The 21,500-nt window shown below is 52.1% G+C and overlaps 7 protein-coding genes across 7 annotated transcripts; 3 read left to right on the forward strand and 4 right to left on the reverse strand.

Annotated features, from left to right (window-relative positions):
• Window positions 1–149: 149 nt before the first annotated feature.
• PV09_00335 (uncharacterized protein) lies at window positions 150–3,493 on the reverse strand. Its single transcript, XM_016353067.1, has 3 exons — window positions 2,739–3,493; window positions 846–2,675; window positions 150–779 (listed from the first exon to the last, which is right to left on the reverse strand). Exons 1-3 carry the CDS (start codon window positions 3,124–3,126, stop codon window positions 520–522), a joined length of 2,478 nt encoding a protein of 825 aa, XP_016219324.1. The 5' UTR covers window positions 3,127–3,493; the 3' UTR covers window positions 150–519.
• Window positions 3,494–3,763: 270 nt separating this feature from the next.
• Window positions 3,764–5,261, reverse strand: PV09_00336 (uncharacterized protein). The gene is made up of 3 exons (XM_016353068.1): window positions 5,118–5,261; window positions 4,934–5,062; window positions 3,764–4,881 (listed from the first exon to the last, which is right to left on the reverse strand). Exons 1-3 carry the CDS (start codon window positions 5,118–5,120, stop codon window positions 3,919–3,921), a joined length of 1,095 nt encoding a protein of 364 aa, XP_016219325.1. The 5' UTR covers window positions 5,121–5,261; the 3' UTR covers window positions 3,764–3,918.
• A 68-nt stretch (window positions 5,262–5,329) lies between these two features.
• On the forward strand, window positions 5,330–7,011 carry PV09_00337 (uncharacterized protein). The gene has a single exon (XM_016353069.1). It carries the CDS (start codon window positions 5,500–5,502, stop codon window positions 6,874–6,876), a length of 1,377 nt encoding a protein of 458 aa, XP_016219326.1. The 5' UTR covers window positions 5,330–5,499; the 3' UTR covers window positions 6,877–7,011.
• A 1,956-nt stretch (window positions 7,012–8,967) lies between these two features.
• Window positions 8,968–11,352, forward strand: PV09_00338 (uncharacterized protein). Its single transcript, XM_016353070.1, has 3 exons — window positions 8,968–9,862; window positions 9,916–10,727; window positions 10,783–11,352. Exons 1-3 carry the CDS (start codon window positions 9,176–9,178, stop codon window positions 11,123–11,125), a joined length of 1,842 nt encoding a protein of 613 aa, XP_016219327.1. The 5' UTR covers window positions 8,968–9,175; the 3' UTR covers window positions 11,126–11,352.
• On the reverse strand, window positions 11,257–13,501 carry PV09_00339 (uncharacterized protein; the record flags this gene model as incomplete). Its single annotated transcript, XM_016353071.1, has 6 exons — window positions 11,257–11,383; window positions 11,435–11,453; window positions 11,516–11,835; window positions 11,885–11,934; window positions 12,063–12,713; window positions 12,861–13,501. The coding sequence occupies 6 exons, from the start codon at window positions 13,499–13,501 to the stop codon at window positions 11,262–11,264; spliced, it is 1,803 nt and encodes a 600-aa protein (XP_016219328.1). The 3' UTR covers window positions 11,257–11,261.
• A 785-nt stretch (window positions 13,502–14,286) lies between these two features.
• Window positions 14,287–15,957, forward strand: PV09_00340 (uncharacterized protein; the record flags this gene model as incomplete). The annotated part of the gene is made up of 2 exons (XM_016353072.1): window positions 14,287–15,419; window positions 15,512–15,957. The coding sequence occupies 2 exons, from the start codon at window positions 14,287–14,289 to the stop codon at window positions 15,903–15,905; spliced, it is 1,527 nt and encodes a 508-aa protein (XP_016219329.1). The 3' UTR covers window positions 15,906–15,957.
• Window positions 15,942–20,050, reverse strand: PV09_00341 (uncharacterized protein). The gene is made up of 2 exons (XM_016353073.1): window positions 16,827–20,050; window positions 15,942–16,770 (listed from the first exon to the last, which is right to left on the reverse strand). Exons 1-2 carry the CDS (start codon window positions 19,323–19,325, stop codon window positions 16,375–16,377), a joined length of 2,895 nt encoding a protein of 964 aa, XP_016219330.1. The 5' UTR covers window positions 19,326–20,050; the 3' UTR covers window positions 15,942–16,374.
• Between the last annotated feature and the right edge of the window lie 1,450 nt (window positions 20,051–21,500).

Below are 21,500 nucleotides of genomic sequence, written 5' to 3' on the forward strand. Positions count from 1 at the left end.
ATTCTCTGAATACACGCGCGTATGTAAGTTTATGCGTAAAGGCTGCCTGGCAGCAGAGTGGGCAAGCGTGGACTCTGTTGCGTCAGGATATCGGAATGACGGATAAAGAGATTCCCTCCCGTCGATTGCGATGACATGAGCACGTAATGTTTGCAAACCAAAAAAAAACCAATGCTGTATTATTTGAATTGAACAGAAACGCCCCTCACAATGCCTGTGCCTACCCGAAGAAAGGTTCATTCTCCAGACATGCTCCAAGACCCAAAGAAGCGAGGAATGAGCCGCATACACACACACAAACACATATACACATCAATGGTCTATAACGGCAAACCGTCACTCCTTCCGTAAACATTCGTTATGCGTCTCCTATTGCCTGCTCGCCGACACGAGCGAACGGTCATTGGCGGTACTGGATCGTATGCCCCTTTGTGAATAGGATCGCATCACTGTCTCCGCTCCTTCGAAGAAAAGAGCAGCAGCATTCATTCCACAAAGAAATGGTTGAGAGGTCCTCGTTTACCGCACAAACACCTTGACGACGCCGTCGCCTCCAGCCGATACGACGAGCCGACCGTCCTGGCTCCACGCTACGCTGCACACGCCTTCCCCGCGCATAATCCGATGGCTGGTGAACTCTTGCATACATACCCGCTTCTCTAGATCCCAGAAGCGAATGCTGGCATCATGACCGGCCGACACAGCCTCGCGGCCATCTTTGCTCAAAGACAGGGAAGAAACAGCGCTGGCGTGAGCGATCATCGAGTATGTGCATTGACCTGTTTTCGTTTTGTTAGAACATTCCGTTGGGAGGAAAGCAAGTCGACGTTGGGCTTGCAACATACCAGAATTAGCATCGAAGAACCGAATAAACTGGTCCTCATGCCCGCTGACGACGACGCCTTCCACGCCGCCTCGCTCACTCGATCCTGTTGCAGCATGCACCACGCTATCGTCACCATGCTCGATGCCTCTAGCGCCCTCAGGGCCTTCGGTTAGGCCCACGCTTGTTGCAACGATAGCATTAATGCCAGTCTTCGGCGTTCCTTCATACGTCTCGTCACTAGCCATACCGATGATCTCTTCGCCGGTGCGCGTGTCATAAATAAGCACTTTGGCATCCGTGAAAGACACTACAAAATTCTCGCCGGTAGGAGCTAATGGCGCGATGCACGTTGGACTGGGAAGGCCAAGACGCTCGATGGAGTGCACGAGAGTGTAGTGGAACGGTGTATTTGTCGCCGTGCTAGGCTGTGGGCTCGAAGGAAAATTGCTTCCCGACGTGACGCTGTGTCTACGTGTGCCGCCAACGCCTCGTCTGGAGCCTGACGTCGAGGGCGATGTGAGCTGTGGTGGTGCGCTAACGGCCCAAATCTTTATGGTGCCATCGGCAGAGCCGGAGGCGAGAAGAACTCTGTCGGGCCCTCCGAAATTGTTGCAGTCCTGGCCAAAGACAGATGCGCTAGTTGCTGGCAGCACACAGACAGCCCAAACAGCATCAGTGTGGCCCTCAAGTGTGGCTTTGGGATCCACCCGTCCACGTTCCCAGACTCTTACAGTGGCATCCTGGCCGCCAGAGAAGATCCAGCCGTCGCCAGAAACTCGACCTCCAGTTGAAAATGTCGCTGACGCAGGACACGCCGCAAGTGAAGTGACCACACCTTCATGCCCTCTATGGGTAAAGTAGCTCTGAATATCGAGGTCATTACCGTTCCCATGCTGGTTGTAGTTCCCGTAGTTTGCTGGTATAATCCATCTCTTTATCATACCATCATCGCCAGCCGTGCAAATCTCTGGTTCAGAAGGGCTGCCGCCTCCGGTGAAGATAACAGAACGCACAACATCAAGATGACCCCGCAGCGCAAACTTCACTTTAAACGTATGAGGATCTTGCTTCGCAGCAGCTCTCGTCAGGGAATCGGCTGCTTCATGTTGTTCCTGACTTCGCCGTCTTGCCATGCCCGTCGAACCAGAGCTTTTCCTTCGATGAGAGCCAAGCGTCGTCCGTGGAGGCGATTTGACCGGAATGTTGCTAGCACTTGGAAACAGATCCTGATCAGGTCGTCGAGGTGGCGCACTTTCAGGGATCCCCTCAGGAGCCTCGTCGAAGATGAAACCATCCGGACCCTCAGGTATGCCTTGTCTATTGTTGGTAAGAATGGGTTCGTCATCTTTCGATGTCGTGTGTGTGAAGCTGCTAAATTCTTCAGCTGCTTTTTCCATCTCCTGAATATTTGGCTGGAAGTTTGACTGGGTGTTAGCGGAGTTGAACTGGGAGGAAAGCAATGAATTCGAATGATGGCCTGATAGTTCCCGTGTCATCATTTCAGCCTGCAGGGGTTGATGAGTTGACTGAGAAAGATTGGCTGTCTCCGGTGCAGAAGGAACTGGAGGTGGTTGATGGCTCGGACCATGCTGCAGGAAACTTGTATTCGCTTGCCCACTCTTCTGGCGGAAGACATCCTCCATAGTCATGCCCTGAGGCTCTTGCGGATATGACATTGGCTGTTGTTCCATTCTCATTGGGGGCGGATGCGAGGGTGGCAAGAGCAGATATGTGATTTCCTCCACACATTTTGACAAGTATTTGCGTGATCTGTCAAGTTGGACATCATGATCAAGCTCTTTTGACCCAACGTCAGTCTGCAAGAACGAATTATGCGGTTTATTCGTGGCTAGATGGCATGAACTGTCAGTATGATCTTTGCCAGAATGATTTAAACAGACACCGCACGTACGTTTTTCCACAGCTTTACTGTTCAATGCGTCATCTTTGCCCGTTTTAATCTTCAGGTCATTGGAGGCCACGTCCTCACTGCCACTGCTAGCAGCAGCAGCAGCTTTGTCACCGGCAGCTAGCGCCTTGGATTTTTTGCGCTCGGCCTTCAACGCCATCTCTAGCATTTTTACGTGCTTCTCCAAGGCCTCTACCTGCCGTCTTAGCTTGTTGAGCTGGCCTTCATCTTTGCTGGCCTTCTGCTTGAGTTCTTCGCGCTCAATCTCCCAGGCATTGCGCGCCCGTTCGTGGTTGTGCCACTCCATCTGCAAGAAGCGCATGATACCCTGCAACGTGTACTCGGTGCCCGGCGTTGCGCCATGGTCTCCCACGGCTCCTCCATTGTTCATGGCGCGCAAGGGGCAATGCTGCCACAGCAGCCAGGCCAGAGATGGCGAACAGCAACTGGTGTTTTGAAGACTGGCTTATCTCGTCATCAGTTTGTATGTTGGTTTTATGAATAGGCGCGCGAGATGAGTGTGTTCCTGGTGTTGTGCAGACGTGAAGGTGACAGGGCTGGGGAAACGGTGTAGTGGCAGCAGACAGAGAGCTGGAGTTGCCCCGTCTGTGTGGAGGTACGAATGCGCGGAGACACACGATGGTGTATGGCTTCGCCAATGCAAGCGGCGCGCGTCGAGTGTTCGGACCTGGCGGCAGGCGGTGGTTAATGGGCAGAAGTAGTTCGCTGTCGATTGCTGTCTTCTTGCTTGATCGTCCTTGATGATGGTTGTCCACGCGAACGTTGCTCCTCCGTGCACGGGCCCTTCACCACGATTGCCGCAAAGCGGACATGCGGCGCCTACTTAGGACTAGCTACTCGTCCATTGGAGAAACCACAGACATAGTCGGCCTTTGTTGCACAGAATGCATGCAATGCACAATCGTCAAGCCATTCGCACGTTGACGCGGCTTGTGATCGATGCGCCTTCGTTCTAATCCGCGATGCGTACGCTGCCCTGCTCTGAGAATGGGTTCCGATCAATTCAGCACGTGGCACATCATCAAATCATCGTTCTTGAGGTCGCAATGCCTATCTTGGATGGTCTATGACATTCCAATCGATCCATTTCCCATGCGCCGTTCGCTATGCTTTCGAATCCTTTACATAGTATATGTGCCCGATCGTACACTAATACGCCATCTCACCGCTTACTGTCTCCCTTTTTCTTTCTCAAGCTTTGACCTTGGCCTTGAAAGTGAACACTCTCCTTCGCCTTGTCCTCGCTCAGGTCACCGTCCTTCTTCTTCACCGGCTTGATCTCATAACCAAAGAATAGCTTGCCGTACGGTAGTCTCAGCGGCTGGGGGCCATTTCTCCTCGGCCTAGGTGCGACTGGATTTGCGTTTGCTGACGCGCCCGCGACTGGCGTGGAAGGCTTTGGCGTGGGTGCCTTGCTCCCTTTCTTAGAGACCAGTTTCTGACCTGTGCCTTGGAAGTTCGAAGACAAAGCTCGCGCCCCTGCGGCGGCGTGAGTGGATGTAGGAGCAATGTCCGCATAGTTGATCGCCTGTGCCATAGTTCCGTGTGAATGTAGAACGCCATGTTGAGCAGCCAGGCTTCCTGTAGCGCTACGCGGTGTGCTGGTGCCGCTGGTCTTCTTCGGTTCCTCATAGCCCACGGGTGTGGCGAAGTCGACCTCAAGGTCAGTCTCTAATGTGCAGATGCCTTTCTTCGGGTTATCCGGTCGTGTCTCTATTACTGCTATGCTGTATATCTGATCGTTGTAGCTAAACTGAAAGACGTCGCCAGTAGTTAGACAAGAAAAATTGCGGAACGCGTTTTCCAAGACGGCCTTTGGGTCGGAGATCTCGAGGAAGTCTGGAGACTGCGGCTGCAGCTTGATGAAGCTCCCCAACGGAAGATCGGTGCTCTTGACCTGTACTAGGTCTCCGGGCTCTAGGAGCAGTGTCTGCATAAGCCAGTAAGGCAGATAGACTTTGCCCTCTTCAGCAATGAATTCAAGAACACCTGCATGTGTGGATTTCTCCATGGAGCCGTTCGTGAGCTCAAAGAGCATAGGGTATGTGATGTGTAGACGTGTAAGCTTATCGAGAGCGCTCGCAGGTAGAAAGATCTTGCCGCCTGTATTTGCTTCTGGCCGCTCCTAGTGTCTGCAAGTCAGCCGTTGATTTCGAAACAGCTAGCTTATCCCATACTGGGCCGGGCATCATGGCTATCGGGTAGCATCTGAAGTATTCGTCAAAACGACGAGGCTGTCCTCTCCGCATCATGGCCGCTTGGTACATGGCCATGGGATCTTCCTCGCCGTAGAGGTCGGGGCGAAACTGTGAGTTACGCGTTAGTGGGGGGTTGTTTGCCGCACATGAACTAGGCACGAACCATGGCTGAAGAGATGGGTTGTTGCAAGCGGTCAAGTGAAAGGGGAGTAGACGTGTGAGACGCGCACAAGGAGTGAGTTGAGGATTTGTGTTGTTTCAAGGTGAAAGGTGGATTGTTTTCGATCTATGAAGCTTTCGAAGCTTGCGAGGCTGCATCTGCCTTGACATCACGTTTCGAGGCTACACCTTTGTAAGCTCCAGCTCCACCAGGGCGTGAATTGCGCAAAACTATTTATTTTTACACAACCAAAACAACTATAAGAATACTTGCTTCTCGCAGAAATGACCGTATTTGCTTGAAACCCGCGTAGGTCGCGTAGCTTTCGCCTTGTCGCAAGCGACAAAAGCGTTTTCATCTTCATCATTATATTAGTACTACCATCATGTCGCGACAAGCTCCACGGCCTAAACGCTCGGCCGATGTCTACACCAGAACGCACTTTCAACAGGAGGACACTCCAAACGCAAAGAAGCCTCGCTTTGACTATCGCAATCCGTCCACACTTGCGCCAGATGCGCCAGAGGAAGATGACATCCTAGAACTCGACGAGATTGGCAAAACTAGCGGCGTAAAGCGCAATGCGGTGAACATAGACGGCTACGAGAGCGACAGCGACAATGATAACTTCGATGCACGAGCGAGACAGAGGGCGGCAAAGGAGAGGGCAAGGCAGAAAGCGGAACAGGAAGATGACAACGACATGTTTGCTGATTTGGAGGAGCCCGATGGGGACGACGATGAAGAACTTGCCCGAGAAGGCAAGCGCAAAAAAGATGTCCGCTTTCTAGAAGACGATGAGATCAAAGGCCAGATTGCCTCCTCAAAATCAGGTGGCCATGTCTCGGCGGATTTCAGCATAGGTGGAAGGGAGGGTGGTACGGAAAAGGATAGAGAAAGCAGCAGTGAAAGTGGAGACGACGAAGAGCGCGATCGCATTGACAGCGATCTAGACGAGGAACTCGGTGCCGGTGGTAAGAAGAAGCACGCGCCCAGATTAGACGCCTTCAATATGCGTGCGGAAAACGAGGAGGGCCGGTTTGATGAATCTGGCAACTACGTGAGAAAAGCAAAAGATCCGGACGCAGTACACGACAACTGGCTAGAAGGCGTGTCGAAGAGAGACATGAAAAGAGCGCGGGAGGCACAGCAGCAGCGGATTGAGGAGCAAAGACAAAAAGACAGAGAGGATGAGGCAATCTTAACATCCGATCTGTTGGCTATCTTGATTCGGCATCTGCAACTGGGAGAGACGGTGATGGAAGCTCTACAAAGGCTGGGTAAACCTAAGCAGAAGCAAAAACCGAAACCTAGGTGGCAACAGAAGAAGAAGGAAAAGCAACATAACGGCAGTGCAAATGTCGAGTCTATGGACGTAGACACTTCAGCAGAAGACGCCGCGGAAAGAAAGCGTAAAGAGACTGTTGAAGCGATCACCGGAGCTGCAGATCAGCTCATGACCCGTGGCGATCTTGAAATCTACGAGCACGAACGCGAGATCCTGACGAGGATGTACAAGCGTGAGACAGGAGAGGACTGGGTAGATGAGCGGCGAGATGACATTGACTCTTCCGGAGATGCCTCTGCAGACCAAAAGATGTGGGAGTATCGGTGGGCCGATGGCAGAGATGGCGGGCAGCTCCACGGGCCGTATGACAATTCAACCATGAAGGCATGGACTGATGCCGGATATTTTGGAGAGGGATTTGAATGTAGACCTGTCGGGGGAGGAGAGAATTGGTCAAGTGTGGCAAATTTCTGAGATATCACGAGATGAAAGTTGATGCTGGCACTGAAGCTTCAAAAGCTGGATTCCAAGCTAAATTGATTCTTCTCATGCTCCCATATGCCCTGGGTTATGACGTTCGCCTCGACCGTATGTTGCCGCAACGCTGCCATGAAGTATCATTGATTGTCCAATATCATGTTGCTTCGCTTCCATAATACAACTCGCTTCCATGCCGCCCCTCAGAGCCCTTCCACTTCATCCCGCGATTCCAATTGCAGATCCTTGATACAATATAAGCGTTTCGCAGCAGCTTTCTGCGTTCCTGGGCTTCTACTGTGAGCTTCTTAGCAGCCTCGTCCGGTAATGAACGGCTGTCAACGGGTGTCAGCTGAATCCGCCATCTACACACTACCTTTGTTTGCCTGTTCTGCTCCACGATTCTGCTTCTCGAGATTATTTGAATAAGCTATCGACTTTTTTCTGGCTAAAGTAGTGTTCTGGTGGGACGTAGAAAGCAACCTTACTGAAACGTTCTCTACATTTTCCAGATACCATCTAAGCGACTCTTACAATACTCTCCCACCTTCAGTTTCAATTCGAGAGTTCAACAACAGATCCTACGTCGTACGTTCAATTATAACCAAGGTGGCGTTTGAATGAAACATCTAACAAACTCGCCAAGGGTGATACGATGAGGTTTCTCATCGCTCCTTCAGCAGTGTGCTCTTAGTATAAACGGTAGAAAGTCCACAACTAAGAGTGGAAAACCTACCCTGTGATTGGAGTATGGAAGCTCGAATACAAGCTTTTATAAATCATGTCGTTGCTGCATTAACCATTTCCTTCCCGGCTTGACGGGCACGCTTGTTCGTCAACTGAAGCATAATTTCAAGCATCAAGATGACAGAATATCGTATATTTCCACATAGACAGCTGAACAACCTATTCCAAACACAGCAAGAGGTCGTGAAGGGTCTTGGACGGCTCCAGGGGATCCAGGAACAAAGGTTCCAGTATTTGATGTGTCCTTCTATGCCTTGGCCAACTCGCTGAACTTTCTTACATGATCGACTAAGTAAGGTTCATGCTGCGTACGAACTTATGCAAAACTGCGAGAGGAGAAGATCGTTTGAACTATTTCTATTCTCTCTTAATTGTGTCGTATACTTGCAGCTCAACTTACGACAAGGACATAGGAATCGCAAGAACCTAGTCAATCAATGAAAAGAAGCATAGAGTACTTTCTCGATCGTAAAATTTAACGCATTACGTACTGATTTCCATTACCAGTTTTGAACATGAGACGCAAGATACGAGGTCCTCAAAATCCGAAGATATTCTTTTTAATTTGGCTTGAACATCGTTTTAAGACTTCAATCATTGCGTCAGAAAGAAAAATTTTGACCTCCAAAAAAGTTCAGAGTATCGACTTAAATTTAAACTAGGTGAGTGGAAGTTTGAACTTATCCGACATAATGCAAATACTCGGGACGAGTGCCTATCTCAGACTGGACCAACGCTTTCTGGCTCCTAGCTCTCTCAGTCATGTTCTGTGCCCTCGTCATGCTTGACCTAAGACGAACGTTTCACATCTTGATTCGGCAAAATAGGTCGCAATGTTTGTGACAGTAATAATAAAATTCGAGGAAGAGTATGCAGTGTATTCGAAAAGCTGTTGTGAGGATAGTTCAGCCGATGGCATGTTGGAGCCTCAGGCAAAAACATCCTATAGCCACAGTCTCCAGCCACAGGAAGTGATGCCGAGAGGACCGAGAATCCCCACCGGGCTGTGACAAACTTGCCGTTGTCGCTTTTCCCGAGTGAGTTTTTCAAGTGGCCCGGTGCGCAGAGTGAGCCGTGAGGGGCAGATCTACCGGTACCGGCCCAATCTTTCACGGCAACTCTTTCTCCCTCTCGTTTTCATGGCCCGCATACCTCAACAGAATAACAGTGGCAAAGCTTCGCTTTACATCGGGGCCGAAGCGTCCTTCCGTACCTACTCGGGTCTGCTCTGATTGGTTGTATGCGAGGTTTTACGGTGTTCGGACTTAACGCCCCTTTGTTACATCACTGGGCGACATGGAAAAGTTCCTTATAATGTCGTGTGCCGATAGCCGTTTTTGTTTTATAAAAAGTGACCGCAGATCGCGTGCATTTCCTCTGCTATCTTCCTGCATCGCCTGTCATAGTTGCATATAGCTTTATAATAAGACGAAATCTGTGCTCTTCTTTTCCAATCATCTCGCAAGTAGAACCATTGTTGTCAAATGAATAGTGCTCCTCACGTCGGATCATTACCTCATTAAGATTTCCAAGCTAACCCTCACACGCAATGGCTGAAGAGCGGACCTTCGAACCTATAGCTGCTGGAAGAGGATCAGAGAGCCGTCCACGCCCTGGAAACCGATCACGTTCAAGTTCAAGATCAATCAGATCGCGGCTGAGTTCAGGACCAAATTTAGGTCGAGTATATTCTGCGCAGACATTTGATGATCACTATGGTGTATATTCCACACCACCGTCACCGAATGCGGAGGGAAAAAACCTACCTGTCGCCGAGGATGGTGCGGACTCAGTGAACATCTCGAGTGAAGCGGAGACTTGGAAAGATCAAGATCGAGATCTAGAAAAACAAGAGACAGAAGAGGAACTTCCAGAGCCTGAGCCAGAGATTCGTTTCGGCATTCCGAACGAGCGAGATTTCAGGAGCGAGGGTGAAGAAGAAGAAGAAATCGGATTAGAGAAGACGAAGACAGGAAGGTCGTTAAAGCGAGATCCCACTGTGGTAGACTGGGATGGCGCCGACGATCCAGAGAACCCAAAGAACTGGAGCATGAAACGAAAATGGGCGGCAACATTTGTTGTCAGCGCCTTCACATTCATTTCGCCGGTTTCATCTTCAATGGTTGCGCCTGCACTAACGAAAGTCGCGGCCGACTTTCATATCACGAACGAGACCGAAACCGCTTTGGTGCTCTCTATCTTCGTGCTTGCTTATGCAATTGGGCCTCTTTTCCTCGTGAGTGCCGTACAAACCATAATCAGAACCCCAGAATCCTAACTTACGCGCAGGGTCCTCTGAGCGAGGTGTACGGCAGGGTTCGGGTAATTCAGTACAGCAATCTTTTTTTTCTCGCCTGGAACATTGGCTGTGGCTTTGCTCAAAGTTCTGGTCAGATGATGGCATTTCGTTTTCTTTCCGGTCTTGGTGGCAGCGCTCCTCTAGCGACTGGTGGTGGGGTTTTGAGCGACATATTCACAGCTGACCAGAGAGGAAAAGCCATTGGAATTTACTCGCTGATGCCGCTTCTTGGGCCAGCAGTTGGTCCCATAGCCGGTGGCTTTATTGCGGAGAAAACAACCTGGAGATGGTGCTTTTGGAGCACTTCCATCTTGACCGTTGTCGTTCAGGTGATCGGCTTCTTCTTTTTGCAGGAGTCCTACGCGCCAACGCTTTTGCGCCAGAAGGCTGCCAAGCTTAGGCGGGAAACGGGAAACGAGAAGTTACACACACCATTTGACTCCGAAAAGAAATTGTCAAAGGTTCTTCGTGTAGCCTTGGTTCGACCGTTTCGCCTTCTGTTCACGCAAATTATTGTCCAGGTTATTGCAGTTTACATGGCATACCTTTACGGCCTAATGTATCTGTTACTGTCAACATTCCCTGGTTTGTGGACAAATGCATACCATGAGAATTCTGGCATCGGAGGTCTCAACTATATATCCTTGGGCTTAGGTTTCTTCCTCGGGACTCAAATCACGGCTCCATTGATCGACCGCATGTATCGAAGGCTCAAAAAGCGTAACAACGGTGTTGGAAAGCCAGAATTTCGGGTCCCGATTATGTTTGTGGGCAGCCTTTTCATCCCAGTCGGTCTATTCTGGTAAGCATTTTAGAAATCATGCGAAGCATATTCGTTACTAACTTATGACTTTCAGGTACGGTTGGAGCGCCAAAGCCCGTATACATTGGATCATGCCAAACATTGGCGCGGTCATCTTCTCCGCTGGTACTATTGTGTGCTTTCAGTGCATGCAAACATACATTGTCGATAGCTACACGAGGTATGCAGCAAGCGGCGTAGCAGCTGCGGTTGTTTTGCGAAGTCTTGCTGGATTTGGTTTTCCTTTATTCGCTCCGTATCTCTACTCGAACCTAGGCTATGGTTGGGGTAACAGCTTATTGGGATTTGTCGCTATTGGCATTGGTATTCCTGCACCATTTTTCTTCTGGTTCTACGGCGAAAAATTGAGGGCTAGAAGTCAATATGCTGCCGGCTAACGAAGGATTTTCAAAAGTTATTATTGCATAGCATTGAGGGACTCGATCATTCACGGTTATTTTTCTGAATGATCTTCATAGTTTCTTTCAGCATAGTTCAATGTTTATATCTGCAGGAGAGCTGCAGTTCTAACGCTTAGGTAGATGCATAGTGAGCAGGATTGAGTCCTACCTCGACTGCCTTAATTTGTAATGCCAGGTTTAAAGATCCTGGACGATTAAATGCAAACGAACCAGCCATAAACCAAGCTCCCGGATCTACGATGAGATTAGTCGATGAGACATTAGAATGGCCAACGTGAGACTCACGACCAATACAAGTAAAAAGCTGTAGGAAACCTCATTAGTTTGTTCGAATCATGGGAAGAAAGAAAGGATGAGATGACTTACCCCAACGAGCTCATTGTCTTTGACTATGTTCCCTCCGAAAACTGATTTCTCTACGAAATCGTCTCCAAATACTTTCCGCAAGGTATGATCCGCATGCATGTAACCAGTTGCCATGACGATAGCATCGCCCTCTATCTCACGTCCGTCTGCAAGAACAACACCTTTCGAAGTCAGACGTTTAATGCCGTCGTAACATTGCTTGACCTTGATTGTTCCATCTGCAATGTATTTCAAGCTGCCTTGGTCCGGGTAATGGCCGCCCCCTTTCGTCAGGATTAGATCCAGAAGTCCTCGGCCGTCGACTCCCGTAAGAAATTTAACTGTTTCAGGAATAAATATCAGAGCGATCAAGAGTCCATAAGTACTCACACTCCGATTTTCCCACCCGGTCGAGGAGTTCTTTGTCCATTTGATAAATCCTATCATCGGTTTAGTTTATTGCATGTGTTCGACAGGATCCCCGATATCAACCACAATGTTTTGAAAGTGACAGGACCTTGTGTTTCTACAAATCGAACATGATACCGAATCGGAACAAAAAACCTACATTTGAGTGGCCCCTACCATCAATGTGGCAGCAACAGGGATTGGCATGCTGGCCGCTAAGATATCAGCTTCGGATGTTGAAATACCAGGTTTGCAGTATGCCGCCCCAACGACATTGACCTTCGAATTCAGCGAGTAAATCATGTTCGCGTCGCGTTGCAGCATGGTAACATCTGCTCCTGCTTCAGCTAAATCCTGCGCTATGTCTTGCCCACTTGAACTTGAACCGATAACAATCCACCTTTTGGACTCGTAGTCTGGGACTTCCGAAGCCGTCTTATACTGGGTCGAGTGAACGATCGGTCCCCTAAACTCTTCCAGTCCTTCAAAAGGAGGCACGTACGGCGTGTCGCTATGGAAACCCGTCGCCAGCACGACATGAGCAACTTTCAAGAAGGTTTGAGTCCCGTCCTTCTCCAGGTGGACAGTCCAGAGTTTCTCTTTTCCGTCCCATTTTGCATCCGTGACTGTGGTATTCAGTCGAATAGGAAGCTGCATAATTGCTTGATAGTGCTCAAGCCAGTCGGCAATTTGCTTTCTAGGCACCCACGTTGGAAACGTTTCGGGGAATTTAAGATATGGCATGTGGTTCTCCCAGATCGGGTCGTGCAAAGTCAGATTCATATATCGACGTCTCCAGCTCTCTCCCACCCTGTGACATCGAGCATTAGCCTACGCAATTAGCTCCTAATAGAGTTCCTGAGTAAAATGAGGAAACCTCGTAGCTAGTGTGCTGTCGACTAAAGGACCTCTCTAGAAAGCAATCTTTGCCGTCTTCATTCCTTGGAGATCATCTTACCGGGAAAGTTTATCCACAAGCAAAGCTGGTACTCCCAACTGCTTCAGCCTGGCACACAAGGACAAACCGCTGTGTCCAGCACCGATAATAAGAACTCGGGGTCTCTGCTGAGACATCGACTCGTACTTCGCGTCATCCGAGGGCGAAGACCAGTTCGGGCCGGCACTAAGCTTATGGAGTTCTTCATAGCCTCTCAACTCCTCCAACTTTGTGAGAATTATCCATGCTTTCCACGTGCCCGGTGCGGTGTTCCCAAGCCGCAAGTATCCAGAGCCCGAGCCGTACTTAGTTTGAAACGTGAATGCAGTCTCAACAAGTGTGAACGGCCCCATATCCACCAGCTGAGGAACAAGAACGCCACTCGTCGCAGGTTTCAAGTCTGAAAGCTTAACCTCATGAGCCTGCTTTAGACATTCCGTGATTTGATCTCCGTGCAGGCACCGGATGGCCCAAGAGAGCGTAACTACATCTCTCCACCAGCTGTCATTTAAGAAGATGTCGTCTTTCCGATCGTAACTGCCAGACTCTATCACTTTCTCTAGCTTTGAGAACCAGCCGAACACGACTTCTTTGGCGTTGACAGATGAGTGGTCCGTACCATGAAGGATCAAACTGGGGATAGCTGCCTTGGGAACCGACATGATGGATCGCCTTTGATAACTATGAGTGAGCGTATGAAGAAAAATCGAGAGACGTCGAAAGGTTGGGGTGCGAAGACATCCGGGTCATAATCAGCCATGACCACTCCACCTAAGTCTCATTCCAAGCCTTACTCAGCCTTTTACAAACCGACGAAGTGAGCGCTCTCTGTTTGACCGAGAAACGCAGGCTTAGCAACAGAACCGCTTTGTACCGGCTGTCAGCAAATCAAGGAAAGGCCGTAGTATCGCTTTGCATGCCTTGATAAAAAGCCGTCAGCCTAAAATCTCACGAAAAAGTAGTAACTCCATTCGGCAACTACGTCCAACATCCAGCAGTCAGAAGCGGCGTGTGTTCCGGACCGCCGGACAAAATTCATCCCCGAAAGCGAACATGCAACGTAGATCACGAGCATCATGCTCGACTGAACTTGTGTTGTTTCATGAGCATGATGTGCTTAGAGATCCGAGAAGGCAAGGGGTTGAGGAGCATGAAAAGATCATGATTGGCTGCCGCGACCGCAGCACTTTGATAGTCAAAGTGCAGGTGAATGGCCACGACGAAAGCACGACTTGATCGACGCAATTGCTTTGTCTAGTTGCCGGTTTCCAAACAGCATTCTCCTTGCTACATGAAAACGAAGGTGCAAGCGGAGCTGTATGACATTATGTGAGGTCGTATATTCATTCGGCCACATTCCATGTTTGGTCATCCCCCCCCGGCCTTTTTGAATTGCAACCGTCAACTACTTCCGTTACTTACGCTGTCAGAGAGGCGACACACAACGATGGCAAACGCGCTGAGTGTCTCGCCTGCACTCATATTAGTTTTTGCACTTCTTGTGTATGCTCCACCGTTGCGGACTTGGTTCTCCCTACCTACGAGCCTGCTCTGTTGGCCGCTGGCCTCAATATCAAGTCAGCACGGCGTGGAAGCCCATCGCGCCATATCAGGATTTGGCCCACAGCAGAACCGAGGGTGGGACGTCCGTGATTTCCTTGGAGGCATTGGGCCTTGGGACAGCAACGCAGACGCCGTGGAAGAGGCAAGCAGGCCCCCTCCGGGGTGCGAGGTCGAGCAGGTCCACATGATCTCCCGTCACGCGGAGAGGTATCCGACGGCGAAAGCGGGCGCGCGGATTCTGAAGCTCCTTGCGAGAGTCAAGGACGCCGGCGTCTCAGTCGCGGGCGAGCTCGCCTTCGTGCGCGACTGGCAGTTCATCAGCGCCGATCCGGGGCGCGATTTCGAACAGTTGACGCGGACCGGCCCGTATGCGGGCACGCTGGCTGCCTTCTCCACGGGCGTTCGTTTACGTACGCGGTATGCCAAACTGCTTGGCGCCCACGACGGGCCCAACGGTCCGACTTCTCTGAGCCTGTGGGCGAGCGGCTCGCAGCGTGTCGTTGACACGGCAAAGTACTTCGCGGCGGGCCTGCTGGGCCTCGACTGGGAGAACCGCGCCACGCTCCATGTGATACCGGAGACGGCGGATCGAGGCGCCGACACGCTGACTCCGGGCAAGACGTGCGCCTTGTACAACAACGACACCGAGAGAGGACGCGAGCAAGGCTACGCGAAGCTCGCTGCTTTCATAGACGCGCATCTGCCGCACGTGTCGGCCCGGCTAGAGAAGCTAGTTCGCCACAAGGTCACGGGGAAGCCGTTGAAGCTCGACAACGCGGACGTGTACGCCATGTACGAACTTTGCGGCTTCGAGATATTGGCCAGAGGCGACAGTCCCTGGTGCAAGCTCTTCACCACGGACGAGTGGACGCATTTTGCGTACGCCAGAGACTTGCTGCACTACTACAGAGCTGGCCCGGGAACGCCGTACTCGTTCGCCATGGGCGCACTGTATCTCAACGCGACGGCGAGACTGTTGCTTCGAGGATCAGAGGCCGGAAGGCTCTTCTTCACTTTGTCAGTATCCACAAACTCCCCCCTTCCTCTACCCCTTACACACAGGATGCGTACCGAGAACGAGCGTCAAGACTAATCTATGCTGCGTCCAGCGTGCACGACGGCGACATTGCTCCCGTGCTGAGCGCCCTTCATATCCTACACGACGAACAGCCGCTGCCCACCACGCACGTCGAGCCCAATCGGAAGTGGACGACCTCGCGAGTCATGCCCATGGGCGGACGTGTCATCTTCGAGCGCATCCTTTGCCCGGCGCGCGGAGGCACGGCCGCGTCCGCGCCGTTCGTTCGAATCAACGTCAACGACGGCGTGGTGAGAATCCCCGGTTGCGATTCCGGCGCGGCCCTGTGCCCGCTGGACGACTTCGTCGCTCGCACGCGACGGTTCCAGGAAGAAGCCGGCGAGTTCAAAGCCGTGTGTGGCCTGTCAGACGAGGCTCCCGACAGAATAACGTTTCTGGAGCAAGTCCCCTTGTCCATGACTTGAAACAAAAGACTTGGAATAATGATACCCTAGATGCCATAGAGATGAATTGAAGATAATCGTGATTTGCTAGCTTTCGCGCCGTTCTTTGGCTAGTGCGTGCCTCCCATTATCCAAACACCTCGTTTGAGTTTCTGCGCATCACGACCGTCAAAGTGATTTTACAACTGTGGAGCCAGCCAAAGTACAAGAGAAACAAAAAATTTTCACATTGACGGACTCCAATTGAGTCGAGCATCATCTAACCCGTGTGGTATCATCAAGACATCCGTTAGCTCCATATGCAAAAATTTTTTTTGACAAAGGAAAGTTACAAGTCAGCTGTGCGGTGGTTTGCACTCATGGCAAACTCCCTCATTAAGTCATTAAGTCATCATCTCAGCTGTAGGCTCGTAGCGACAGGCGTGTATACAGTCCGTGTGACGGTGGGTTTTTTTTTTTTAAAAAAAAAAAAAAGAAAAAAAAAAAAACCTCAGCGACCGCTTCTCCATGATCCATCTGCCACCACATCAAACTTGATCGGGACATCTCTTCGTCCCGCCGTACCAGGCGCGATGCCGAGAGCAATTTGGTTATTGACGCGCTGCACTCCGCCTTCTTCAACCCACTGTTGCAGGTTCCGGCATTGTGAGACGTCGAAGTGCTCTAACTTGCTGCAACCGTCCACGACTGCCTCGACGCCCATCCCAGTAACACGGACACAGCCCCGAACACAAAGGGCCCGAAGTTCAAGGAGATGAAGGCCGATTGAGCGGAGTGATCCGTCAGACACAGCCGAGCCGCAGAAAGCCATGTTGAGATGGGTCAGGTTTGGACAACCAAGGGCGATAACCTCGGTAGCGGTGTCAGAGAGTGCGCAGCAAAAGGACTGTACTGTTTCGTCAATAACCAGAAGACCGTTAATGTATGTACGAGTTCACTCACGAGGTCCAACTCCTTGAGAGCTTTTGCTGCATTGGCCAGACATACAATAGCGTGATCGGTCAGATATGTGCAGTCTGCGAGAACCAGTTTCCGAAGGCGTGGAAACGGATAGATGCTCCAGTGCTGGAAACCACCGTCTGTAATCGTTGTGCACCGAGTGAGGTCCATTTCTTCCAACCGCGAGGATGCGTGAACAGCGATATGTGCCATAGAGCGGTCGGTGATATGCTTGCAGTAAGAAAGCGTCAAGCGCTTCAGTCGTGGACAGCCGATGACCGTGCCCGGAGCCGGCTGATTCTGAGGCTGATTTCCCGTCATGTTCTTCTGTCCCATCTTGCGATTGCTCAGTTGCTGCTGATTCTGGGGACCTACGCTGGGGAGAATCTCTGGCACAACCCACCCAATCACTCTTGCAAGCAGGTTATCGCCAACCTTGCGGCAGTTGCTAAGATCGATCTCCTCCAAATTCTTTGCCTCGTTCACCATGTCAAGAACAGCCTGGCCGGTAATATCCCAAACACTTTTCATCTTCCAACTTTTGATGTTCGCAGCGCACGTGGATGCCAGAGTCGCGAATCCCTCGTCCGTCACATGAAAACAGTTGCTGATGTCAACATGCTGCGGCCGCGCTCCCACAAACGGGCAGATGATGCTGATCAGAACCTCGTCCGTCACGTAGCGATTATAAGGTCGTAGATCCAGATTACGAAGGACATTGGGATTGTTCGTGAGAAGATTCTTCCAGTAATGTGAGACCGCTCGTAGCTTCATTAATTCGTATATGTCGAGATGTTCGAAAATATTAATCAGAACTTTTTCAGGGAAAATACCAACAGTGTCTTGGCTGCGCAGCCTGGCCAGTTTGTTGCGTTTCGGGGCAAACAGTCTGCGGATCGGAGACGCTGGCTCGGACTTTAAAGACGTGGGCCAGGAGGATCTGCTGATGCTGTTCGACCTGTGGGGCGACCGAGGCGTGGTCGTTCCAGGAGACTCTGTTGGAGGGGAACCATTCGATGGCGATGGGGGTGCGAGCGAACCTCGACGCGACCGTGACCTAACGTTTTCCAGATCCACGTTGAGATACGGATCGGGGTCCACAGATTCGACGGCCGGCACCTCCTCGATACGGTCAAGCTTGTTGTCGGTTGAGGCAAAGGTAACCTTGGGGACCTTCTCGCCAGGGGACTTGGGCGATCTGTCGTCGAGATCAAGCCGAGACAGAGCGGGTGTGTTGTCCGCGTCCGACATGAACACGTCGCCGTCCACACCCTGTCGCGCGGTTTCAAGCCTGTCCCTGGCGGTCCTCTCAACCTGTCGACGTAGCTCCGGCCCGCATTTGTCCCAAAGTTCGTCGAGAACGCTACCGCTGATCATGAGACATTCGACGGACGAGACGGAACGGACCGTTGCGGTCCGGCGCTTTGCCAGAGACAAACTGACGACCTCGCCAAAGTACTGACCAGCTTTAAGCCGAGCCTTGACGATGGAGCCAACGCGAGATTTGTCGCCGGAACTCAGGTTTCCGTTGAGCTTGATGGGCATGTCGTTGATGACCTCGACCTCGCCTCGCACGATGAAGAAGACGTCTCGACCGGTCGAGCCTTGTTTGATGATGTCTGTGAATGGAGGGAAAGTCCTTGGTTGCGCATTCATGCCGATAAAGTGAAGGATTTCTGGGGGCAACGAGGCAAACAGCGGGAGCTCCTTCAGCAGGTGTCGCACGTTGAAGGAGCCACTGCCCATGCCGCTCGTCTGCACCGTGTCGGCCAAACTCGGGCTTGGAGACTTGCGCTTTTTGGAGCTGATGATCTGGCCATCTCTCAATATGCCTGCTTCTCCCATGATGACGTCTCCATCCGATCGCGGCCGTTTGCTCGACTTTGTCGGCCTTGTCGACATTGTCTGGCCGCTCTCCTTTTTCTTCCTCTCGAGAATCGTCAGTCGTTCTTGCGCCTCGTCTCGGATGGCGCGCTCGACGTCCGGGTAGTTGGGAAGCACTTTTTGCAGGTCCTCCTTGTTAAGGCGAACGACCAGGGACTTTAGCTTCGCTATGATGGTGGCGGTGCGCGGTATGTCCATGAGAATACCGATCTCGCCAAAGAAAGCGCCGGGCTTCAGCTCGGCGTACGTACTCTCGCCATCTCTGGAGGTTACGCGCAAGGAGCCTCTCACGAGCCAGTACATGGCTTTTGCCTCGTCGCCTTCTGTAAGGATGTAGTCGTGAGCGGAATATAGCTGGGGTCGCAGGTGCGATCCGATCTCAGCGAGAAAGGAGTCTGGCGCCGACTGGAAAAGAGGAAATGAGCGTAGCCTCTCGATCAGATCGAGCGGAAGGCCTTGAATGTTGGAGGCCGAGAGAGGAGACGGGCGAACCGGGCGCGAGAGGATGGTTTCGGAGTCGTAGGACCGGATCAAGGAGATGGGATCAGGTATCGCAGCGCCGTTCGTCTTGTGGGCGTGCATTGTGCCGCCGGCACCAGGCCTGCTGTAGCGGCGCATTTCTGTCTGAGATGAGGCGGCACCAGAGCTGTACGGGCGTATGGAGTTTGAGGTATAAGCAAAAGGTGAGTGTACGTGTGGCCAAAAAAGCGACCTGTCTGGCGGGCGCGGAGGGGTCGTGTGAGCGATCTCGATGAGTGTGAGCTCGGAGCAGCAACCACAACAATATCAACAGTTAAATTAATCGGACCATAGCCCCGAACGTTGCAAGTACAAGAGAAAACAGAGCTCCTAGCAGCGGCTTGTCAGGCGTGGACGAAGGCTAAGGAGTCGGTGCTGGACGCGGAACCTTATCATGTCCTGGACGACGTGTATGAGCTTGCGGGATTGAAATCAAAGCAATCAGACCGAGAGAGACGTGTAACGAAGCGAGCGCGCGAGAGAGAGACAGAGAGAGAGATTGTGTGCGTGCGTGTGTGTCTAGGTGGGGAAGGGTGTGCGCGGGAACGGGAGGGGAGAAGCGGAGGGAGAGGCAATTACAAGGTGGGATGATGGAGGAGGTGGTGGAGGTGGTGGTGGGATGCAAGAAGCAAAAAGAAAAAAAAAGAGGCGGATGGTGGTACGGTAGAGTGAGATCAGATCTCTGGCAGCCGGAGGGCGAGGACGAGATTTGACGCAGGGGCGTGTTTGAGGAACATGGGCGATGGATGAATTGAATGATGATGGAGAGTCGTGGGCGCCGTCTGGACCGTGTGCGCGCCTGATGCTCGTGGCCAATCTTCCAGAAGCTTGCCTGCTTGAGCCTAGTTCTGCCCGCTGTCCGAACAGCCCACCTGCGCCCGAATCTGTTCTGTGCGTGGCTGCGAGTGCATATGGATGTCTGTACGGCGTATGTACGTATGTATGTATGTATGGACGGATGTGCGTTCGCGCGTACGTGCGTGTGTGTTTGTGTGGGTGTGTGTGTGTGTGAGCGTGCCAGTGGGGTGGGCTGCCTGCGCAGATTGTATTTGTCAAGCACGTTTCCCAAAGCACGATTTCGCTGGCCGGCGCCGCTGTTTGATGGCGTCTTTGTTTGATTGCTCTTTGGCTGCTTTGAGAGTGGATACGCCTGGCCTAGACTTGGAGCGTAGGAGTGGCAGCAGTAGCAGTCGCAGCCGACCTGGAGTGGGTGCTGGCGGGAGGGTGATCGTCGTGATGGTGATGACGACGACGACGACGACGGGGAATTGAGACGATCAGGAGAACGGCAAGGGGGATGAGGATGGAAGACGATGGTGATGCCACAGGCTGCGGTTGTGTACGGGCATGTGCAGACTGGCAGCGGCAGCAAAGTTAGCAGAGCTTGTGCGCCCGCAAAATCCTGGTGACAGAGCGGTACTCGTGCGGGCGCCGTTGCTTCGCTTGGAGCTTTGGCATCATCATCATCATCATCGTCACCATCGTCATCATGATTGTCCCTGTTTTTATTTTCATTCCCATCATCGACACCAGCGGGATTGCAAATCACCACGATCGCTAGATTGCGACTTTAGCCCAACGTCATGCAGATGCAGGCCCAGGCCAGAGCCGTGCTGCGCTTCCTCCGGGCGCTGCTCTGCCCACGGCGTTTCTGCTCCCGTCCTCCGCGTCGCCGTCGACTCCCTGCCTTCCTTCGCAACTCCAGCACCCAGGGGAAACACTCTCCGTCAACGGCTGTACATTCTCCCTGTCGGCCCTCCTGTCTGCATCGGTCCTTAAGCTGCAAGACGCCCTCGCTCCCCGACCTTAGCCGAGGATCAGCACAGACGTGCGACCAACACGCGCCTCGACTCCACACGGCCGCCGCTGCTGCGGGAGCAGCCAGACGCCCAAAGCGCTCCGCCCATGCTAACCCGTTCCTAGCACTGTCGTGCATCTTGCGCGGCCCCATCAGGTCGACCCGCCCGTCCTGTTCGCCGAACGCAGGAAACCTCCACATGGCCTGGCGCCCTTCCCATTTCCAATCACGATGGTGATGACGATGCGCAGAGCCTCCTCACGCCGCGAGGGGGGACGCACTTCGTCGGTGCCGGGATGTCGCCCAGCGCTAATGGAGGAGTACCGCCTGGATGTCCAAAACCTCCTGACGCTGATTCTTTTCTCATGGACCCTATCACGACCGCGGTAGCCACGCGTTTAGCCGTAATGTACTTGTAGGTTATGTTCTGGCGTGGAGCAGCATCCAAAACATCCCGGCCATCACTCTGAGACTCA

This window comes from Verruconis gallopava (assembly GCF_000836295.1).
Source record: "Verruconis gallopava strain CBS 43764 unplaced genomic scaffold supercont1.1, whole genome shotgun sequence".
Taxonomy (NCBI): Eukaryota; Fungi; Ascomycota; class Dothideomycetes; order Venturiales; family Sympoventuriaceae; genus Verruconis; species Verruconis gallopava.